Source organism: Fundulus heteroclitus, chromosome 20 (genome assembly GCF_011125445.2).
Source record: "Fundulus heteroclitus isolate FHET01 chromosome 20, MU-UCD_Fhet_4.1, whole genome shotgun sequence".
In the NCBI taxonomy this organism is placed as follows: Eukaryota; Metazoa; Chordata; class Actinopteri; order Cyprinodontiformes; family Fundulidae; genus Fundulus; species Fundulus heteroclitus.
The window spans coordinates 14575433-14599031 of NC_046380.1; the positions used below are offsets into that span (position 1 = coordinate 14575433).

Below are 23599 nucleotides of genomic sequence, written 5' to 3' on the forward strand. Positions count from 1 at the left end.
TGTAGTCTCTCAACACAGGGAATTATACCGTTTTAGTCCACATGCTGGAAAAGCTTTTTGAAGCTCTGTATTACCGGTCTTGTGTAGGCTAATGTTCTCATTTCCATATTTGAATTTTAAAAATGGGGTTTTCATTAGTTGTAAGCCTCAGTCATTAAAAAGAACTGGAATAAATGCTAGAAATATATAACTCTGAGTAAGGAATCTAATCATAAGAGTTTTATTTATGAGTCAAAAACTCAGCAAATTAAGTAAAACAAAAAGGTTTTGATTACATTTTTATTTATTCAGATGCACCTATATGCAAAGACTATAGTCATTATTACAGTTCTGGTATTCAATATAAAACCAAGGCCAAGGAAGAATACATCAGAGTACGTAACACAGAGCCCTTCCTCTGCATCACCTTTATGGACTCTGGGTGTTTGGGAGTTAAATATCCAGACATGCTGCAATGTAAGAGTCTGGTCCGCATTGCCGGCAGTAAGTCGGACTCATTTCCGGTGAGAGTTGGACTCCGCCAAGGTTTCCGTTTGTCACCAATTCTGTTTATAACTTTTATGGACAGAATTTCTAGGCGCAGCCAAGGTGTTGAGGGGATCCGTTTTGGTGGCCTTAGGATTGCGTCTCTGCTATTCGCGGATGACGTGGTCCTATTGGCTTCATCAGGGCGTGATCTACAGCTCTCACTGGAGCGGTTCGCAGCGAAGTGTGAAGCGGCCGGGATGAGAATCAGTGCCTCCAAATCTGAGACCATGGTCTTGAGCCGGAAAAGGGTAGAGTGCCTTCTCCGGGTTGGGGAGGATGTGCTGCCCCTAGTGGAGGAGTTCAAGTATCTTGGGGTCTTGTTCACGAATGAGGGGAGGATGGAGCGGGAGATCGACAGGAGGATCGGTGCGGCGTCTGCTGTGAAGCGGGCACTGTACCGATCCGTTGTGGTGAAGAGAGAGCTGAGCTAAAAAGGCGAAGCTCTCGATTTACCGTTCGATCTACGTTCCTACCCTCATCTATGGTCACGAGCTTTGTGTCATGACCGAAAGAACGAGATCCCGGATACAAGCGGCCGGAATGAGTTTTCTCCGTAGTGTGTCTGGGCTCTCCCTTAGAGATAGGGTGAGGAGCTCAGTCATCCGGGGAGGACTCAGAGTAGAGCCGCTGCTTCTCCACGTCGAGAGGAGCCAGTTGAGGTGGCTCGGGCATCTGGTCAGGATGCCTCCTGGACGCCTCCCTGGTGAGGTGTTCCGGGCACGTCCCACCGGGAGGAGGCCCAGGGGAAGACCCAGGACACGCTGGAGGGACTATGTCTCCCGGCTGGCCTGGGAACGCTTTGGGATTCCTCCTGAGGAGCTGGCCCAAGTAGCCGGGGAGAGGGACGTCTGGGCCTCCCTACTGAAGCTGCTACCCCCGCGACCCGACCCCGGATAAGTGGAAGAAACAGGGCGGACGGACGGATGCTGCAATGTGGACTCTACACATTTATTGTAACTTATTTTGTCTTATGTGTTTATCAGGTATGCTGTTGATTTTTGTTCAGCACTTTGGTCAGCTGTGCTGTTTTTAAAGTGCTTATAAATAAAGTTGGCTTGGCGTATATTCAGCCGTTTGCTTGCTTGAAAACAGGTTAGAGTGTATTTTTGTTCTGTGGTTTATTTCAGTAGTAAAACTAGTTCCTAATATGTTCCCTCCTAAACTGTGCTTAAAACTAATAAGAAATGAGTTCATGCCATTTAGTAAATGCAGCCCTTGCAGCTGAGTGTGTCTTTGCATTACTATAAATAAGACAACACTCTTTTAATTTGATATTCTGCCTATGATGTAACTCAATTAGATAAATATGCACGTTTATGCCTTTAAATACCCCCTCCCCTCTCTCCGGTTTTTACTATCTGCGGTTGCGCGTCAATTCGGATTGGCTGTCGGCAATAATCGGTCAACAAGAGGACCTGAGGAGGAGGAGGAGGAGGGAGGGCACCGGAGGGCACAGGGCAGCATGTTTACTGCCCCCTACTCTCATAATTAGTTGTTCCGCTCGATTACCTCGCTTTATTTGATTTTCGAGACACTCTAAACCCGCCTGTGGAGGCGCACCGACAATGTTTTTGTTACGTACGGGGAAGCTGTCGGCAGCGGCTCTGGATCAGGCTCTCCAGCGTCCGGGCTCGTTTCTGGTGCGGGTCAACGCAAACGGACCGAGGGACGTCTCGCTGACGGGCCGGACGCTTCGGCGGCTCCGCTTCCTCAGCGCGTCCGCCGCCGGCGGGCTGGGGCCAAGGCGGGCGCACCGAGAGCCCGAGCCCGTCCACCACTGGGACACGTCGGCTTGTTTGATAACAACGGAGCGGGGACTCTTGGACCGGGTTGCAGCCGCGGCTGTGAATTTCTCCAGAAGCGTGCACCGGGGAGGCGGTGAATCGTCCGCCACGGGGCTCGGGGGAGACGCGAAGGTCGCCGCTTTGTTTACAGGTAGCAGCCGCGGCAGGAGCATGCCGAGCAGGGCTGCGTCCACCGGCGCAGCCACGAAGAGGAGCGATCAGCAGGCTGACAGCAGCAACGCGGTAATTAACTGTGTTTGTTTCTCTCACTGGGACACGACGTGCCGCCCCGTCTCTCTGTCCCTTTGCTGAGAGGATTCATAACTTTTATCATAAAATATTCAGAGAGCAGGAAGGCTGTGGCGCCTTCAGCCTCCCAGAGGCAGCCCTCATGTAACCGAGCAGACTTGTTATACAACTCTCTCTCTCTGTCTTTGTTGTGCATATATTAAGCCTGCACGCCAAAAAAAACCCGCACACACACGCACGCACGCACGCACACTGGTCTGACGAAAGTTTTATTAATAGCGAGTCATTTAAACAGCTACAGCGACGACACATTTAAACAACACACAGCTTGTCCTTGACACGTGGCTTTTATTGTGAGTCAACAAAAGGCCAATAAAAACACTCTCAATGTGTTCACATCATGGGGAAAAATGTTATGGCCCCATATTCGTTCACGTTTAACTTCAAAGGGCCCAGACTTTTTTTGCAATCTTTTTAAAACCGTTTTTAAAAAAGTAATCCTGTTGAGTTTATTTATTTTTTTATTTATTTTTAAAAAGCATAGAGAATATCTTACTGCTTATGTTGAATGAATGGAAAAGCTTCATGTATCAAATATGGCTATAAAAGGAGAAAACAAGGTATTTACATTTTTTTTTTGCTTTAAAACTCAGAATTTTCTGATTTAGGTTTATATATATATATATATATATATATATTTATATTAGCATTTTTCTGCCATGTATTTAGTTTTTGTATAGTGAAGTTAAGCAAATATTTGACTCCAAACTGTGGATTTTTAATTGATGTATTAACTTTGTAAATGAATTAGAAGCTCCTAAAATACTCTTGTCGATAATTATATGCTCAGGCGTGTGGGGTTAAAGTGGTCTCATTCTATTTCCCAGGTTTTAAACGTCTCTAATCTGATTAGCCAGGTGCAATTACTTAGTATTAGTAAAGTTGGGGAGGAGGGGCAGATTTGAACCTTTTAGTTTAGATTAGGTTAGATTAGATTCAACTTTATTGTCATTACACAGTTACAGGTACAAGGCAACGAAATGCAGTTTAGGTCTAACCAGAAGTGCAATAGCAGCAAGTGCAGGATGTAAAATGGTTCCATAAGTACAGGACATGGATATGTACTGAATAAATATAGAGATGAATACTATTATAAACAGAATTTTACTGATATATTTGTTCTATGAATATAATATATAGATGACTAGTATTGTGATCTAAATTTACAGCTGGATATGTACTGAATATATTTATACAGGTGGATATTACTATAAATAGAGTTTTACAGATATATACAATAGCATAATATACAGATGGTTGTTACTATAGCACAGTTTACAGGTGCATATGTACTATGAAAATATATGCAGATGGCTATTACTATACAATTAATAAATAAAGTTTGGACAGAAGCTATCCGAAATAAAGTGCAGTGGAAGGTAATTGCATATTACAGTTAAAGTACGGTATTGCAAATGGGTTAACCTTCTGCTCCCTAGTAACCGCAGGAAAAAGAAGACTTCCTCGATGATCTTACAAATAGTTGAAATGTGCATAAAATGTGACCCATGCACAGACAGAAACATCAGAAATGATTACATTTGCCATAAAACATAACTGAACAAAACGTTCAAATTATGAAGGTTTTAGTGTGTATGTGCACACAACTAATGCCTTTTGGTAAATTTGTGGAAATTCAAAAGCCCTTCAAGCCCCAAGCAGTCCCATCATTACTTGGTCGTTAGTTCTGGGTTTTCTGCAGGTCTTCCAAATATTTGTTTGGATCTTATTTGCTTTTTCAGGAATTCTGATTCAATATTTGAACATTCAGGCATTACAAGGATCCCAAAGACATGAACCAGTGTTTTGTCCAATTATAAATAAATTCTTTAGGCCCTTGCTCTTGCCAGCAGGCTGTCACAGAAAGTTTATTTGTACTTTTGTTACTTTAGTCAAACCTGTGAAAAATGCCCTAAAATAAAACAGGTTTTTCTGGAAAATAATATCACAAAGAAGGTGATTCCCAAGGAGCTGATACTGGTAAACTTGGCCTAGTTTATCTATGGAAGGATGATGCATCTCTCTGGTATTTTGTCAGGTCAGACCCATTGTTTTCTGCTTTCTTAAAGAATTAATTTAGATGATTTCAGCTTTAAACTGCTGTGTATATATATTTTTTTAGGCCTGTCATTTCCTCCTCTGCTTTCATCATGTTTTCTTCTTAGTCACATCCATATAGGACTCTGCAGTTACCTGAATTTATATTTCATTTTGTCTCGAAACAAAAACAATGTAATCAACAAAAAAACATATTATTATTATTATTATTATTATTATTATTATTATTATTATTATTATTATTATTATTATTATTGGTTTTCCACATTTTTTTTACTCTTCACATTGTTGTAAAGTAAAATATAGGCAGTGACTTTTCAAAGTTAACTAGTAATCATGTCATTTGTTATTAGAATATTCTGAACAAAGTAAATGGTAGTGTAATTTTATTATTAAACAAGCAGCTACACTGTTGTCATAGTCAATGACAAGAACTAGTCAATCTCCAAAGAAAAACTTTAACTACGTTGATAAAACCTGCAAACCTGTTTATCAGGGCCACCGCTGTGTTATGTTTGGATAAATTAAGGTTGGTTAAACATTTGCACAGTAATGTACATAGTTTACCAACCTCAATGTTGGGCTTATGGACAAACAAGTGAAACATTTAATGTGATTATGAGCAGTTTTCATGTTTATTTACAACCTTTAAGTTCCAAATTAAACTAAAACAGACAACAGAAAACAGAAAAGTATTAGAAATATGATAACTGAAGCTTAACCAACACACGAAGCAAAACTGATATAGCTTTTTAAAAATAAAAAAAAAACGACTCTTAAAATCCTAAAAATTGTTACATGATAGATTTGTTTCTGGACACTAACAGAAAGCCTGGACTTTGGAGCTACATTTGACTATTTGAAACTGGCTCAATGAACTACAGCACTGAAATGTCAAAGGTTCACTAGTGATAAGGCTCAGATAGGAGTGGCTGAAATCATCCCCCCCACAGCAAGTAAATGCCCTGCAGTTAGTGTCACATTTATGGAAAGACATGTAAAATTAGCCGTTGTATAAATCTCAAATATTGTTACAACCACGCCTTTTGATTTGATACAAGATTAAAACTAAAGGTAATTTCAACAATATTGTATAATCAATCAGTTGAGCTGTGAGAGCAAATGTTCCCTTCTTGCAAGAAAGGGAACTTTAATAAAAATCCTGAAATACAGTTGAGTGTTGTAAAAAGGAACTTTTCAAGCAAACTAAAAATCACCTGATTTGAACATAAATTCATTGCATTGCAAAAGTTTTAATTTACCTTGGGGAAAAGATGTCACATTGAGTCAAATTACTGCCACAGACCTCTGTGCGTTTTATTGGGATTTCATGAGATGGGTCACAACATGAAGCAGCGAATGACTTTGAAGTAGATCTAAAATGATACGTGCTTCGAAGGAGGAAGCTGGACAGACAAGTCGGGCAAAAACATGGAGAAAAAACAAAGAAAAAACACGGATAGGTTTAAGGCTCAGAGTAAACAAAACAAAGAAAGCAACAACTCGTCTCTGGGCTCAACCTCATGCACCCTCCTCCGTGTCAAGCAAGATGCTCGTTTTCCTGCTCCCTATCTACTGTGTACCTTCCTACTTTATGTATTTCTTACAGGGCATTTATAAAAGCACATGGATCTTTCTGTTTTTTTCAAGATGAATCCACTGAACATAAAATATATTTGTTTTACTCTGTAACCTATTGCTAAATGGCCCACAGACCATTATTGGTCTTTAGTGTGGTGGTGGGGGAACACTTAGAGCAAATTATATGCAATTCAAAAATACTTCATTAATGCCATAGGGAAATTAAATGCATGCAATGGCCTAGTCAAAGCCCAGATCTAAATCCAATTGAGATTCTGTGGCAAGCCTTGAAAATGAGTGTCAATATATTGTTTCCATCCAGTCTAACTCAAATTGAACTATTTGGCAAAGAAAAATATTCAAGTTTCAGTCTGTAGATGTCTAGTGACATCCCTCTAAAGACTTGCAGCTGCAATTGCAACAAAAGATGTTTCAAGAAAGTATCGACTCTATTGGGCAGAATATATATGCACACCACACTTTTTCAGATTTTGGATGTTTTTAAAAAAAAAAAAGTGAAATCAAGTTTTCTTGTCCTTTCAATTCAGAGTTATGTGCTAATTCGTGTTGGTCTATCGTGTAAAATTTATGTAACATAAATTAAGGTTTATGTGCTTAGCATGAAAAAATGTGCAGCCATAGATCAATACTTTCGCAAGGTAGTGAACAAGAAGGTTATGAATAATTATAATCTCAAAGGTATCCACTAAACACAGTTTTTAAAGGGCCTATATTCTCCTCTAAGAAGTTTGTATTTTAATAATTTAATATACAGACTGAAATGTCTCGCTGTGTAACATTAGTAAAGAGAAAGGTGTACTCTCCAGTTCCAACCTGCTCATTAACTTTCCCTTTAATGTAAATTAAAGCGTCCTGGACACTCCTCAGCCGTCTGACTGGGGGAATCACCACTTCCCTCCCGCTCTGTCCATGTTTGCTCAGAGCTTGAGTGTGCCTTTGTCCCTGTTTGCGCGCCACTGTGACTTTGCATGTGTTTTCACGGCAGTGAAAAGCTGTTATCAGACACAGCAGTCCTACTGTTCTCGTCCCATACAACCTTCCTGGCACAGCTCCCTGTAGCTGCTCGCTCACATGACCCTCCCCTCTGTGGTGCCCGCCTTTACTTTTAGCTCGGCCTGTCTCGGTGCTGAAAAGCAAGCAAAAGGGCCCTGCTCCCTCACTCTCTCTGGACTCCTCCATTGTCTGTTGATGGCAGCACGGGGGGAAAATGTCGCCAAGGCTATGGATCCATCCAGAAAGCTCGGGGACCAAATTCAACAAGCCAGATTGTAGCCAAAAGAAAAGATCAGCTGGTTTCTTTATTTTTGTTCCGCTCCTCCTGAACTACATAAGTGGTTTAATTCAGTCCAAACAAGCAAGGGGAAAAAAAAAAACCTCAGTTGTGACAATGACCTGAGTGGAGACTTCAATAATAGTTAAGACCAAACATAAAACTTAAATTTAATAGTAAATTACATGTTTCCTCCCAAAAATAGACCCAACACTCTTAAGGAATTTGCAATTGTTTAAAATGAGACTCTGCAAAAAACGAAGGGAATTTTTGTTTGGTTGATTATATATTTGTTATATAAAAAAGCAATGTAGTTTAACTCAGGGATAGCCTGGATATTTCCGCCCAAATGATGCCACATTTTTAAGGAAAATGGATTTGTGACTGAGTTTAGCAGCAGAGTTGACCATGTGGGCTGCACCCATGTAAAACCTCTCTGTCGAGTACATCCTTTTCTGCTATAGACGTTTTGGTTGACGTGGGAAGAAACAAGAAACACTGACAATTTAAACTATTGAATGACCAAAGAGGGGCCTCAGCAGAGTGTGGGAGAACCCAAGACAAGCACAACAGCTCGGTGCCCCACTGCAGGATGCCGTCGAAGTCTTCAACCAGCATGGCCAGTCAGCCAGTGATGTTGTGTTGTTCACTCAGGCCTCAACAGCAGCCCGCAATGTTTCAACGGGGTTGAAGTGAGGACTTCAGTCAGGATTAGAGATCTGTCCCCAGGAGTGGAGATGTGAGGTTGCAGAATCTTATCCCAGTATCCCTCTGCATTGAAACGGCTTCCTGTGATGACAAGCCTTGAGAAATGCAACACCGCAGGGCGTGCCCAAGCCCCCATTTCTCCATCTACTCCCCCCATGCTCACCATTGCACTACAGTCTTCCTACAACTCAGCGTTGTCCTGAAAATAGAACACAGGCATTTCCTGTTTTCATTAAGAATCCTGTTTCTTCTCGGCAGAGGAGAAATGTTATAGCATGTGTTACAAATTCAACCACTGGCTAAGCTGCCCCTGTCCCAAACTGCTCTATTCTTGTAACCCAAGCTAAAGATAATAAATGTGCATTTAAGATAAAATGCAAAAACCTGAATGAGGAGTGGGATAGCTCACCACCGTCGGGGTGTGAATGACTGATTGCATTGTAAAGCGCTTTGGGGTCCTCAGACTAGATAAAGCTGTATACAAGTACAAGCTATTTACCATTAAGACTCAATTTAAGCAACAAGGTGAAGACAAACCTTAGTGTCTTTGTCATAAAAATGTAAGGATGCTATTTGATCCAGTCCTATTAAATTTGAAAGTACAGCATAAAGGCAGACATACAGACAGAACAAATGTTCCTTGGCCATGACTGGTGCAAGTCTCTTTGATCGTTCACTATTTCGTACCTATGCTGTTTTGGTCTTTACACCTGACTGTTTTGGGTACAAAAAAGGAGTCGCTTGTCCCAGGATTTTTTGTACCAGTCATTTCTTTTAGTACATTTACAAAAATGGTCCAAAAAGTCCCAATATTTACTTTGTCATTAACGTAGTCATGATAAATCAATTAACCAGTTCCAAACAGAAACTTTTGATTCTAATGCTCAGTGAAATTTGCTTGGACTTGTCCTGCGTGTGGCTTAAACCGAGGTACCAAATATTTGCGTTCTCTTAACTCCTTGAATCTTGTTGCACGGGTTCTGATACTTTAAGCATGGCTGCGGTTGTAAAATGACTTTTGTCAGAAGGATGATCCTGTTTGCTTCCGCGTTGACCGACCGACAGGCAACCTCGGCTCCTCGGTGTCAGTGCTCTGCTGCTTGTTGCGGCCCTTTTATGTGTGATGTTGGTTCACTAATCTGACCCACACCCGCTCCGCAGCAACCTACCTCGTCTCGGCGACGTGTCGGAGCGCTGCGGGTGGTGTGGCGCTTGTGTCAGGAGGTCACGAACAGTCATCTGTGCGCTTGTGTGCTGATGAGAGGCTCTTTGTGTGTGTGTGTGAGAAGCTGACTGACGTGTTTAATGACTGTGACAGGGTGTGTGGTAATGTGAATTAACTAAAGCACAGAGCAGCAGCAGCAGCAGAATGTGTTTAATCAGCTGACTCTTCTGCTCCATTAACGGGGAAGCTCATTAAAGTCCAAGCTTTGTTCACGCACATTCACACAAACAAACAAACATCAGTTTAAGCAAATTTCTTACAGCTTTGTGTGTGCTCTTAAGTCCTGACCAATTCTGAAATCTTACTTTGTTCTCCATTTTGTTTTACTCCACATTATTTTGCCATTTGTTCAGGATCACCAGGAGGCTTCGTCAGCCTCAAGCACAGAAAAAAACCCTGGAAACACACCGGAGCCAGAGGGAGGGAAACCCAACAAGACCCAGCAGCTAAAGAAAATCTTCAAAGAGTACGGCGCAGTGGGGGTTTCCTTTCATATTGGAATCTCTCTCATGTCGCTGGGAATGTTCTACCTCCTTATATCCAGGTAACTTGACAGACTTCCGATAGTCTAACCTCCAGATCCTCACATCCTCCGTGCTTGGTACGTTCTGTTCCCCTCTGACCGACGGAGCAACTAGGTTTTTGTGTTAATTAATGAGAACCGTTCCACATTCTCCGGAACTACTCTGAACATCATCATCGACAGACCCGCTCTCCGTTGTCTAGCATAACATTTTCTGCTCCGGTCCGGTCCATCGGGCTCTGGCCGGGTCACGCTCCACAATTTGTAGCAAACAGGAAAAAGAACATCAACAACCTCCAGTTTCTCAAAGTTAACTAGTGTAATTAAAGATTGTTACCACAAATTAAATATTTTTTTTTTAAATATTCACAATAGAACTGTTTTATTTAAATGTAATCAATCGTCTCCAAATAGATTTGCATTCTGCCCGTAATGACGATGATCGCACATGTTCTCCTCGGGCTCCAAGACACTTTAGGTCGGAGCTAGACAGAGTAGCCGTGGATGTAGTAGGCTTTGCTTTTCAAGGACTCACAGAGGCGGTCTGGAATGGATCAGACATGTACAGGAGTGGAGGAAGTGGAATGGCGTACCGCGAGCGAGCTATTTTTAGAAACGTAACGTCACATCACGTGGTACGCAGTAGGGCAAGCTTGCATAGTCCGCCGCTGTGTTGCTGTAAAAGAGACGTGCGTTACCCTTGGTTTTACTCGGTAAATGACTGCTTTTTCCAAATCTAAGACCATAGTTTTTAAACATTGTTGCTATGGAACGTGCAACAGCGACTCGAGGTACGCTGATCGGCCGCATATGAAGGATGTTTTCTTCAAGACTGCCAAGGAGAAATGTGTGTGCTTGGAACACCGGGGCGGTCGGCCTACACAACAGTTCAACCCGGAAAAAGTTACCAAATTCACGTACATACGTAGCAAGCATTTTGTTGGAGGAAAGGGCACAACCGAAGAACATCCTTACCCAATTCCAGCGACATCAAGTAGTGAACAGGTAAGAGTATTTTGGTGGCCGACATGTTAATAATGAAGCGCCTGCTACCATGATAGCATATAGGCTATCATGGTAGCAGGCGCTAACTTGATACCCTGCTACCAGGATAGCTTACTCAAAAACATTTGAAATAAGACAAACATTAAACATATACTGATCCCTGGACGGTGATTACAAACAAAAAAAAAAACGGCCGACGACGCCATGACCGCCGCGCAGGAAAAAAAAATCAACTCGGCCCGTTTTCCGTTTTTTTTAAGCCCTCGACACTCAAGCCATCGTTTGAGCTGAAGGTTGGTGTGTTCTTCGACAGTGCGACCAGTAATCCGTGCGCCTGGGACATCGTCTTGGGAAAGTTTAACGGCTGCAAAGTCGGTCATATCGCTGGTTCTGTTGTGCGTGTAATAGCTGGTTGCTACGGGCGTTCTCTACCTGTATGCCCTACCTAAGCGGCAAAAGGGGCGTTGCTCTTGAGACGGTAAGGTCACGTGCGCGGTACGCCATTACGGGGTAACACAGCTCGCTTACAGGCATGGACAAAATTGTTGGCACCGCTCTGTTAATCAAAGAAAATCCTACAATGGTCACTGAAATAAGTTGAAACCGACAAAAGTAATAATAAATTAAAAAAAATATACTGAAAATGAATAAATACAAATCACACATTGCTTTTGAACTGTGGTTCAATGGAGTCATTTAAAAAATGAACAAATCAAAAAGGCCTGGAGAAAATTGATGGCACCTGTAACTTAATATTTTGTTGTGTAAGCTTTTGAGGCAATCGCTGCAGTCAAATAATTTACGTAACTGTTAATGAGACCTCTGCACCTGTCCACAGATGTTTTGGCCCACTCCTCATGAGCAAACTTCTCCAGTTATCTCAGGTTTGAAACCTGAGTTTCAGCTCCCTCTACAGACGTTCAACAGGATTTATATCAGGGCTCATAGGAGGCCACTTTAGAATAGTCGTCTAGCCGTTCATGGGTGGTTTTAGCTGTTTGGTTTTGGTCATTAAGCTGTTATGAGACCCATGACCGACAACTGAGACCCAGCGTTCTGACACCAGACAGCACATTTATCTCCAGAATGCCTTGATAGTCTGGTGATTTCATTGAACCCTGCACAGACCTGAGACACCCAGTGCCAGATGCAGCAAAGCAGCTCCAGAACATAACCAAGCCTCCTCCATGTTTAGCAGTAGGGACAGTGTTGTTTTCTAGGTGTGCTTTACTTTATGTATCTGTCAACATGGAGCTGATCAATCTTGCCAAACAGCTCCAGTTTTTGTCTCATCTGTCCAAAGGTCATTCTCCCAGAAACTTTATGGTTTTACGATATGCATTGTGGCCAATACCAGTCTTTGCTTTCAACAACAGTGGTGTCTCCCACAAGGTTCACTTTGGCTCAAAAAGTGAACAAATTGTAAGATCTGACACTGATGTAACTTAACTTTGGTGTTTACATTTAATTTATTTGGAGCTTGTTCTGGGCTCTTTGGTTACTATTCGTATGATCTTCCTCTTCAGTTTGTGAAGAGGAAGATCTCCGTGGTTTCCTGTGAGCCATGTCCAGTGTGGTACACACCACGTCACCAAACAGCATTGTGACAACTTGTAATCCTTTAAATAGACTGACTGGTTACAAGCTTGAGGACATCTCTAATGCTAATCAGAGGTCACCTCAGTTTAATATGTCCTTATGGTCAAATTATTTTCAATCTTTTCTAGGGGTGCCATCATTTTTGTCCGGGGCTGTTTCATTGATTTTTTTTTTTTAATGATTCTGTTGAGCCACAATTCAAAAGCAATGTCTGATCTTCATTGGTTAATTTTCAGTACATTTTTAATTATTATTTTGTCAGTTATTTCAGACAATTGAGGTTTTTTCTTTGATTAACAGAGGGGTGGCAACAATTTTGGTTCATCTTCCCAAAGAAAGTGTCTTAAACCCTAAAATAAATTCACCTTAAAAGCTATCAATAGTCGATTTACAATGCCATGACAGTGTTTTCTTGATTTTTGCTGTTTTTTCTCTCCCATAAATGTTTTTTTTTCTAACAAATTATTATCAAAGATAATGTGGGTTAATACAAAATGAAGTGTTAATGTCTGTTCGCAGTGAGCGATGAAAATCTAAGTCTATTTCCTTTTCTGGTCACTTTGTTGTGGCCAATAAAGCTGATTGGTTAGAGGCTTTTACAGGAATTCTGGCCAACTCATCCACAGAACCGTGGCTTCTATTGTTACTTCCTGGATGAGTTGTTGGTTCTATCTGAGTAATTTTGATGGACTGTTTCATGTTTTCTTCTTCTAACAGATTCAATAACTGTTTCTGCTTCTGAATTTGTTTATTTATTGCTGTTTTTCGTGAATATTTGCCCTACCTCATGTAGTCAAGTTATTTTTATGCGATTTCTTGATTCTACGGGACAGTCGGTGATACAGCCTGGCTGTGGCTTGTTTCCACACAGGACCCGCTTTATTTAGAAGGCTTTTTTAATGAAGGAAAACACAATTTGAAAACGTTCTCACTGCTATTACCAAGCAGTGCCAGAGTATGCTGGTGTTCTCGTGCATACTGGAGAACATAAACCAAATCTGGGCTCCCCATACCTTGAATGGAAATACTGTACATTTTATCTGAATGCAACACATGGGGCCGTTCTTGTGATATGAAAGAAAACAGTACGTCAGATCATATTTTATGTCAAATATTACAGGCCTCATTCTTTTTTTTTTTATTCTACCACTGCATGTTCATTTCCTTTTTATATTAAAATGTTTCTGATGTGCAAGGTGTCCAGAGCTTGCAGTCTCTAATATCCCCCCCCCCAGTTTCTGTTTGCTATTTGTTGATCATGGTGCAATGTAATAAAAAAAAAAAGCAGCACAACTTAACCTACTTTAGGCTACTGTAGTTTAAGTCTAAATTGTTTGAGCTTCTCTTGTGTCTTTGTGGCTACATAACACAGCTAATGGTTAAAAATAGTGTGACTGGGGGGAGAGATATCCTCCTGTAAGGGGTGATAATCATTGTAATTTACAGTGACTTTACGCATTATCACTGTAAGCCCTGGCATGTGGCAGGGGAAACATTTGCCACGGTGCAGAATGGGTCCACATATTTCGCAGACTGCAGTGTGCTGAGTATAGCTGGGCTGTTAAAAGTATGAGAAAGACAGCGTTGACAGAGGCGGGTTCAAGCCACATTCCTCACATATTTATTCCTCCAAACAGCTCAGACATGAAGGCTACAACTGTACCAAACAAAAGCCTGTTTTATTGTGAAGTCAGGGAAGCGCAGAGCTGCTTAAAGTCCTTTTTGGGTGACGTCTGAGGCTGAGGCCAGCTACGTGAAGAGGAATGTGAGAAACCTCTTAGTTCTTATTGAACACACTTCCCCCCTGTCGAGAGACACATGGACCAGACTTAAAAGAAACTGCAGCAGCATGAAAAGAAGATGAATGCTTTTTAGAGCAGCATGTGCAGTTTTGCTGTACAGGTAATGTGGATCAGGAATTTTTAAACTTAACTCAGCCTAAATCATTATTATATTTTCCTATTCTAAGGCTGCTTGGGGTGAAACATGCTAAAATGTGTAGATGGAACACCATAGCAATGATGTGGAGCCATTATTTTTATTTACTCAAATGCGATGCTGATCATATTTGATTAATTTTCATTTTGAGAACAAATATTTATTGACCTTTTGTTTATTAGTAGTAGCAACCACCCTGTGCTTATCCTAAGCAAGACTTTTTCAACTTTATAGCTGACACCAGTGTTCTAACACAGGAATATTAAATTCCTGGCCCATGGCACAACCCCAGCATTTCTGGCTAGTGATGCAATTTCAAAAATCTAAAATTATTTGGCCCTTTTAAGATAAAAAAATAAAATAAATAATTGCAAAGGAATGACACAGCAAAGACGAATAAGTGTAAGAGAAGAAAAAGGCTAACTAGTGTAGAAGAAAAAGAAAGCGACAACGTTGCTAGCCAAACCTAAAAAAACAAACAGATTATGAACATAGATGATTGCCTGAAAAGACTTTTTTTGAATTGAGAAAGCTTCTAGGATAGGAAGCGAAACGTCTTCAAACTTCGGAAAAAAGTCCAGTTGTTTTTGTTTTTTACTTTTTTGGAATCCCTGAAAGGTGGGCATTGTAGTATTTTCTTTGTTGATTGCGATAGAAATGCAATGTGCTTTATATGAAAAGAGAAAGTTGCTGTTCTTAAGGAATTACCACTGATTGAGCGCCATCTACGGTGGGGCACAAATAACAGATTGGTCACGCTGATCCAAAGAAAGTTTTGGGGAGGAATACACAGAGCCAGCAGTAGCTCTACATTGCATTAGACATCAACAAGCACTGTGCAACAAATGCTTGAAATCTGCTTACGTCATGAGCGTTGTTCTTAAACGCGTCAATTACGTCAGGTCCAGAGGTTTGCAGATGCAACACTGCCAGTTCCATGCGTTTTGGGAGGAACTCAAGGCATGGGGACTTCACTGAGGTGCGCTGGCTCAGCAGGGGGAATCTTTTGAAGAGGTTATTTTGAGCTTGGAGCTGAAGTGAAGACACTCATGAAGGATTGTTGACTGGATGCTCCTAGGGTAGGTGATCCAAAATGGATAATGGATTTTGACATTCCTTGGGGATATAACCCAGGAGCTAAACATCCAAAACCCAAAACTGCAGGGTCCTGATCAGCCCGTGAGACTGTGACAGCTTTCTGCACAAAGCTGAAACTTTGGAAGACTCAGTTGTTTATTAAAAAAAAAAAAAAACTCAGCCACTTTGCTGCGTGCAGATCTTTGCTGAGCAGCTATGTGTTTTATTGCAGTATTTAAAGTAAAACAGCATATTGCAGTTGTTTTTGTGCTTCTTTCATCAATATTTCTACTTGTTGTTGTACTCTGACACTGAACAGGGTCTTCAGTAAAAGGCTGGTATTGGCACTGCACTCATTTGATTTTCAGACCCCTGTCTTATTAATATATGATAATCTTCATCAGCTGGTACATCGTCGCCACCTTGTGGTAGAATTTACATTTCTGGGTGCTGGTGTCTATAACAGGTTGTAAAAAAAATGTTTTGATCTTATTTTAATGTTTTTTTTTTAAGGATCCGCTCACTTTTATGTTCACAGATGTGCAAGTTACCCATGTCATGGCCGCTAGAGGCACCTCCATATCATCATGCTTAGTAGGTTTTAAACTGTATCAAGTGAGATAGCCCCTTCCTTTTGCTCAGTTGACATGCTTTTAATTAATATTTTAATTTAACTAAATGTATTCTGTAACATCCCAGGTTAAGAAATAATGGTTACCAAATTAATACACAGCTGCTGGGACCTCTAACAATAAAATAAATGCAACTTTTCTTACTTTACAATTTCAGAAGCTGGTACGTGTTTCCTGGAGCTTTGAAAATTCATAGAGCATGACTTTCATTCCCCCCCAGGTTTACATTTGACATGACACCAGGCCCCATTTCTTTAGCCATTGCACATTAACCTGGATGAAAAGTCATACTTATCTTGCCAGCATGCAGGATGTAAAGGTGAAAATCTCTCCCTGGCTCACTGTTGGAGATCCGTAGCGAAGACTGGCGCCCTGGAGTCACTCCGTCTCCAAAGCAAACATCAGATACCATCTACATGCCAGCTGGTTTGCTTGGAACGGATACCACTGCAAAGCTTTATCTGTCCTACTTTTGCAAGGCTATGGGCTAGAAAGGCTTTTTTTTTTTTTTTTTTTAAATCTTTGTACAACAGTTCCAGCGCTTGAACAGAGCTGGTGCTAGAACCTGTTCTTAACGGGTTCTTCAAAAGAACCACGACATCTTTGCCTCACTATAAACGTCTCATCCGGTAAATGCTTTCTTCAGAATGATTACCAGTCCTAAACTGATCTCTACAGCAGCGCCGAAAAATTTATGAAACAAAATGTTTACTGCCGGATTTATTAACGGCACCTGGTGCTACCGAATGGCAATCAGTGTTTAAGATCTGACGAATGGTGCTGATGGATTCAGCAGAAAATGTCCCACTTAAACTGTCTTGAGAGGTGATATCAAACTGTTGCAAAGCAAATTCACACACTTCATCAAGTTAACGGTATAGACAAATGTATAGATCCTTAAATGTGGCACTTAAAGCCCTAGTTAATCCAGCCAGCACGATCCATATATTCCATCATACCCTAAAAGTCAAAGGAGACCCTACACACTAACAAAAACAATTAAATCAACTCAAAAAAGAACAATGAGACACAGCAGATGAGAACTATAAGAACATGACATTCAAATTAATAACTAAACACTTCAAGGGTTCATTTAATAACCATTAAATAGACGATTTATTAAAAAAAACTTTAACACCTGACAGGTTGTCACTCCCACAAGCAGCTGGAAGAAACACAAGCACTCTTTAAAATCTTGTGTGACCACACCGCCACATAAATGCTCCATTTGTTTAATAGTAGCTGTATCACAACTGTGATCTAGCTCCATGAACAATCACATGTTTAATACAAATGTTAAAACGAGGTAACTGCATTCAAATTAAGAAACCACACAGCCAGAATAAAATGGCATTTCTTTGCACATCTCCTAAAAACAGAGGCTGTTGCTCACATGCTAATCCAGTGTTTTGATTATTATTGTTTTGTGTTAAATTAAGCAGATCAAAAAAATGAAACTAACTCTGAAGTTACAAACAAGGAGGTAACAATGTTTTGATTAGCTTTTTGTCTCCATAACCCCAACACCAGCTTCTGACAAATCCAGTTCTATCTTCTTGCTCAGCTCAGAGGTACCACTTAAAAAAAAATAAAAATGGTGATTCATTGTGGTGCTTATGTGTGTTTTGGTCAGATGAGACAAAAAATGTTACTTTTAAGCAAAGAAGAGCTAAATGTGTGCATAATCATCTCATGCATTATGTGTATGGTGTTGGATGTGTGATGCTCCGGGCCTTTCTGTAAAAAAAGCATCACAATATTTGTATACAGGTATTCATTGTTAAAAATTATTTGTCTTTACAAAAGATATGAATTATTTATTTATAGTAAAAGAAAACCTAAATATAGGAATATTTTCAGGAATATTTGGACAAACTGTTTGTCCATCACCACTCATCTCTCTCTTTGGGGTGGCTCCAGCAGAGACCTCTTTCAGCAAACATCAGAGGACTGTGTTAGCTTTCTGCTCTCTACTGGCTAGAAGACTTATTCTTCTTCGATGGAAGGATCCACATCCTCCAAGATATGGACATTGGTTAAGAGAAGTTATGTCTTACATTCATTTAGAGAAGATCAGATATACTGTTAGGGGATCTGTGAACAAATTCTTTGACGTCTGGCAGCCATTTATATCCTATGTCGGGAATATTTCGGCAGATAAGAAAACCTGTGCAGGTATGGTCATTCTGCCCTTTCTAACTGGTTCTGTGTTTTGGTTTCGCAGTGGGATCGACATGACGGCTTTGCTGTGCAAACTGGGGTTCAGCGAGGAGCTGGTTCAGTCTAAGATGGCAGCTGGAACCAGCACGTTCGTCCTCGCCTACGCCATCCACAAGCTCTTCGCTCCCGTTCGCATCAGCATCACTGTGGTGTCGGTACCTCTCATCGTTCGCTACTTCAGAAAGACTGGACTCTTTAAACCGCCCACACCTGCACCCTGATGACTCTGCTCTTCTCTCCTGCTGCCTCATGAAACAAAAAACATCCTGAACGGTCATAAAATAAAAAGCCCCTGTGTTTATTTTATTTTCCAATTCCCTTCTCCTCAGTACAGCATATCATCTTTTTGCATTTGTGAAATCAGGTAAAATATTTTCAGCATGTTTTGTTTTTTCCTGCTGTAAAAGACTGTTTTACTTTGGGAAGAAATGCTGATGTCATGTCTTATTATTTATTCATTCTTGAAATGAAGGGAGAGAAAATGATGTCTGTTTAATTACAGTCAGGGATTTTAAGTTTTGAGCTCTTTGGCAGATTTGTTTCTTGACCTTTTGCTAAACTGCGACACCTTCTAGTGGGGTCTTAATGAGTTCAAGCTGTGAAACTTTCCATCGGGGAATAAAGAGAGAAAAAAGTGGATCCCTTTTCAATTCTGCTCCAATAGCTGACTCTGCTGTATTCTGGTGTTGTGAGTCAGCAGAATGCTTCAGGTTCCCTCTGTTTAAACCTTTCACCCCTTTTTCTCCTTTCCATTTTTTCCCACTTCTTCTTTACTTCCACTTTTTTCCTTCATTCTAATTTCAAAAACGCCCCAAACCAGGTAGTGACCCCATATCGATCACTGAATTAATAACAGTGTCTTTCAACATATATTTTAGATGTAAAATCTTGTTTTTTTCGGGGGGTGATTGTATTAAACTATATAATATAAAAAGTATAAACATCTTTATTATTGATTTTTAACACAAATGCAGTCAATTGTAATTTATGTTACATGAAATGAAATTATCTGTACTTGGGGATTCTTGTTAGCCCAGTTTGTCCCATCAGTCTTTCAGCTTGTTTTTACATTTTATGACCTATTCAAGTTATTTCTCACTTTATCCACTTATGTGAGTTTTAATAGACCGATAACTTTGGCTCGACTGCTGTGCATTGAATAACTAGCAGAGTCAAGCTTATTTGTATAGCACATTTCAGCAGCAAGGCGGTTCAAAGTGCTTTACATCTTGGAAACATAAAAACATCATAAACACATTGAAACAGTCACTGGTTGTGAAACCAGTAACAAACATTAAATTGTATCAGGTGAAAAACATCAATACACATCAAATATGTTGGTCACTGGTCCTGTTTTTATGGGGGAAACTCTAAACAGGTGGGTTTTCAGTCTTCATTTAAAGGAACTCATTGTTTCAGCTGATTTGTAGTTTCCTAGATACACTAAATTTTGTAGATAGATGGGGTGCTGGTGCCTATCTCCAGCTGTCAATGGGCGAGAGTACATCCTGGACAGGTCGCCAGGCCATTGCAGAGACACACAACCACTCTCACGTAAGGCCAATTAACCTAACATATTTTTCAAGTTTTTGGACTGTGGGAGGAAGCCGGAGTACCCAGAGAGAACCTACACATGCACAGGGAGAACATGCAAACTCCATGCACAAAGACCCAGGGCAGGACTCAAACCCAGGACCTTCTTGCTGCAAGACAACAGTGCTACCCACAGCAACACTGTGAAGCCTGCTTTGGATACCAGTCTGTTTAAAATAAGACAAATAAAGGTTTGGACAGCAAATAAATGGGTAAATTTACAGGTTTCACCACCAAACTTCATCCTGTTTAATATTTATTTTATTTGGATTGGAAAAGATAAACACTTTCGTTTTCAATCTAAAGTAACACTTTTAGGTTGAATAAAAGAAATATGTAGCAATGTTTCTGTTTTACAATAGAACATTTTTCTAAGATCTAGAAATTAGCGCATCATTAAAAACTTCAAAGTTTGATGTCTTGGTCTTCAAAAAACACAGCTTTAACATATTTATAGCAAGTTCAGCAAAGGATAAGCAAAGGTTTCCACATCACTCTCCTTAAATGTACTATGCACTAACTGTGCATTAAGCAGAATAAGCTGGAACTTAGCTACATAGTAATAAGCAAATACATTTATAGAATAAGTACGATAGATAACCTTCAATTGTCAGGCAAGGTAAGACACACCTTGGATGATTTCTGTTAGGAAATACTGCGGAATCGACATATAGACAGTTAGATTATTTCCATGTAATGATTACAGCTCAAACTTCAAAGCTAAGAGGAAAGTAATTTTGGAATTATGATCTGATAAGAACAATAATTGCACTCTGTTGTGTGTTATGTGGGGCCATCTTGTGGGGACAACTTGTTGGGCTATGAACAATGGACTGGGGGTCGTCGGAGCCAGGACACCACCGAACAGAACCGCCCGTTGAAATCAAATCCTACGAGCCGTGAGGGAAACAACAAGACCAAAGAGACTGCTAATTAATCAGATTAATTTACAGTCCTAATTGCCCTCACCCTGCCTTCGCCCTGTCTACTGAGGGCAGACTGGGTGGCAGGCTGCGGCCTAGCCACCCAGTCTGCCCGGGTAATCACCCGGAGAGGTGATTACTTTATCTCTGCTCTGGTTCTCAATAAAGTGCTAGAACTTGATGGAATCACAGTTTCCTTTTATTCAATCAGTAACTGGTGGATCAGTTATCTTTATTTCCCACAACATATGCCACAAAAGCTTTCTTAGAAAACTGATCACGATGCACTAAGACTGATTTGGACTTTATTAATTAGAAAGCAGACAAAAAAAAAAAAAAAAACTGTTGACATGAAAATTAAAAGCTCTTTTCTCATCACCTAAATGTTTGACACTTTTTATATACATGACAGTTCAGCTCAGCAGGTAGCCAATCACGCATTAAATGAGTGGAGCTGTTTCAATAAATTCATTTTAATCTATTGTTAGGGATTATAATGACATTATAATTGGTTAATAGATGTTAGGAGTCTATTTCATCTTATGGTGACAAAAAAAGTGGTCGTCACAGAGAGCATCAAAGCAATATATTATCATATAAAATGCAAGCTGCTAAAATGTGACTTTTGAATAATTATTTCCTGATTTAAGTCTTTTATTCATTTATTTGTTTTGCATTTTAAAGAAACATCCAAAATAATCATTATTTTCGGCTAGTATTTTTTTTTTAAAGGCTGCAATTCAGACTGTTGAACACACTGGGGAGCTCCTGACCTACAGATGAAGTTGTGTTTATTTCAGTTTTTTATTCCTCATTAGATTACATGACTTTTTAGTAGTTGTGATTAAAACATACATGGCATTTTGTTGCCATGTAACAACAAAATATTCCATCCTAAAGTTAGTTAAGTTCAAAACAAATAAAGTAACTAATACATATGGACAGCTTAAAGGTGGGCTGCTGGTTTCTGAAAGGGTTCAGATCATAACACAGTATAGTGTTTCTTAAAAAAACAAAAAAAAAAATCACAAGGGGTGCCTCCCTGCTACTTCATCCTGATTTCTGAAGCATTTATCGTATGATTTAGTCCGGAAAGAAAGCCTCAGCTGGTGTGGTGCTCCTGAATTGTGTATTGAATCGTGGCCGCCTTGAACAAGAGCTGATCTCTCTTTTCTCGTGTGCATAAGTGTGCATGTGTGTGTGTGTGTGCGCATGTGTGTGTGTGTGCGTGCATGTGTGTGTGTGTGTGTGTGTGTGTGCGCGCGCCTGTGTGTGTGTGTGTGTCTTGATCAGGTGAATTATTCAGCAAGGAGACTTGTATATAAAAGTACACGCTGGTCTGAGTCAGATACCAGCCATGCTTTTTCTGAAATGAGAGCTTTGGCAGCACTCTGACACAAACTTCTACAAACTGCTGTCACACACACACACACACACACACACACACACACACAGACACACACACACACACACAGAGAGTGCGCGACAGAGAAAGAGAAAGAGCGAGAGAGAGAGAGGAAGTAGGAGAAGCCGAGGCCTCATTAGCCATGATGAGGACAGGGAGCTGCCACTGCCTCTCCATCCCCTGCATGTCCCCCATGGCTAGGAACAAATTGGTGACAGTGCTCCGAGCCACTCTGTCGGGCTACCTGCAAAGCGGCAGGCTCCTCTCCCTGCACACCAAGGCACAATGTCGCGTAAGGAGTTTATACCTCCCCCCCCAACACACACACACACACACACACACCCCAAAACGAAGAAGTGCATGCAAGAGAATAGGGGTCTGTAAGATCACCTCCCCGGTTATTACGCTCAACGTCAAATTTAGCTTGGCACCTCAAACCCCGAGCCATAACACGAGTGAGCACTTGATCTGTGCTCGGCCTTTTCTTTGACGAAGGGCTCAAACCCCTTGCCTCAGCGCCTGACTTGTGCACCTTGTATTTGTCAGAAACACACAGCGAGCGTCACTGCTGTCGCATTAATGCTGGATACTCACACCCTGCCCGCTTTTTTTTTTTTTTTTTTTTTTTGACAAGAGTTGGAAGGCATGTAGCCGCAAAGTGCTGATGCAGACAGTAATATATAAACATATGGCAAAGTGCCTATCCTCTGCTACACACACACACAAACACACACTCAAACTTCTTGACAAACCACCTTCTTCTCTTGCTCCTTTTATTTAATTTTTTCCCCTTATTACTCCTTACCATCCTCTCTCCATCATTTCCTGTAGTTGCTCATTATCTGCCCCTTGTTTCCTTCCCCCCCCCCTCTGCTTCTCCATCTCCTGACCTGATCAGTAAACTTGTTAGCCCTTCAGAGCGTCAGTGTCTAGACGAAGAGAAACCCACAACGTCAGCCTCGCACCTTCAAAGCAATGCTTTGAATTTCTTTACACGGAGCTCTGGCATAAAGTTTCAAGGAGCGCGCACTGCAAGCATATATCCTTCCTTTCTTTATCCTCACACCCTTCCCCCTTTCTGCCTTTCTTTCTTTTTGGCCACTCTTCTCCCCACCCACCCCGCTTCCACTCTCTCCTCCCTTTTTTCCTTTGCTGCTTTTCTTCCCCCTTCTTCCTCTACATCTTCCTGTCTCGAAGTTA

The 23599-nt window shown here is 40.8% G+C and overlaps 1 protein-coding gene across 1 annotated transcript; it reads left to right on the forward strand.

The window, feature by feature from the left end:
- Positions 1-1925: 1925 nt before the first annotated feature.
- On the forward strand, positions 1926-19415 carry fam210b (family with sequence similarity 210 member B). Its single transcript, XM_012876625.3, has 3 exons — positions 1926-2555; positions 9838-10028; positions 18483-19415. Exons 1-3 carry the CDS (start codon positions 2094-2096, stop codon positions 18697-18699), a joined length of 870 nt encoding a protein of 289 aa, XP_012732079.2. The 5' UTR covers positions 1926-2093; the 3' UTR covers positions 18700-19415.
- The last annotated feature ends 4184 nt before the right edge of the window (positions 19416-23599 follow it).

What these genes read in the sequence shown, in the direction of transcription:
- fam210b (XM_012876625.3), top strand. Translation starts at nt 2,094, where the DNA reads ATGTTTTTGTTACGTACGGGGAAGCTGTCGGCAGCGGCTCTGGATCAG. An exon ending in AGGCTGACAGCAGCAACGCG is followed by an intron (nt 2,556 to 9,837) that starts GTAATTAACTGT and finishes CCATTTGTTCAG; the next exon opens with GATCACCAGGAGGCTTCGTC. An exon ending in TTCTACCTCCTTATATCCAG is followed by an intron (nt 10,029 to 18,482) that starts GTAACTTGACAG and finishes TTGGTTTCGCAG; the next exon opens with TGGGATCGACATGACGGCTT.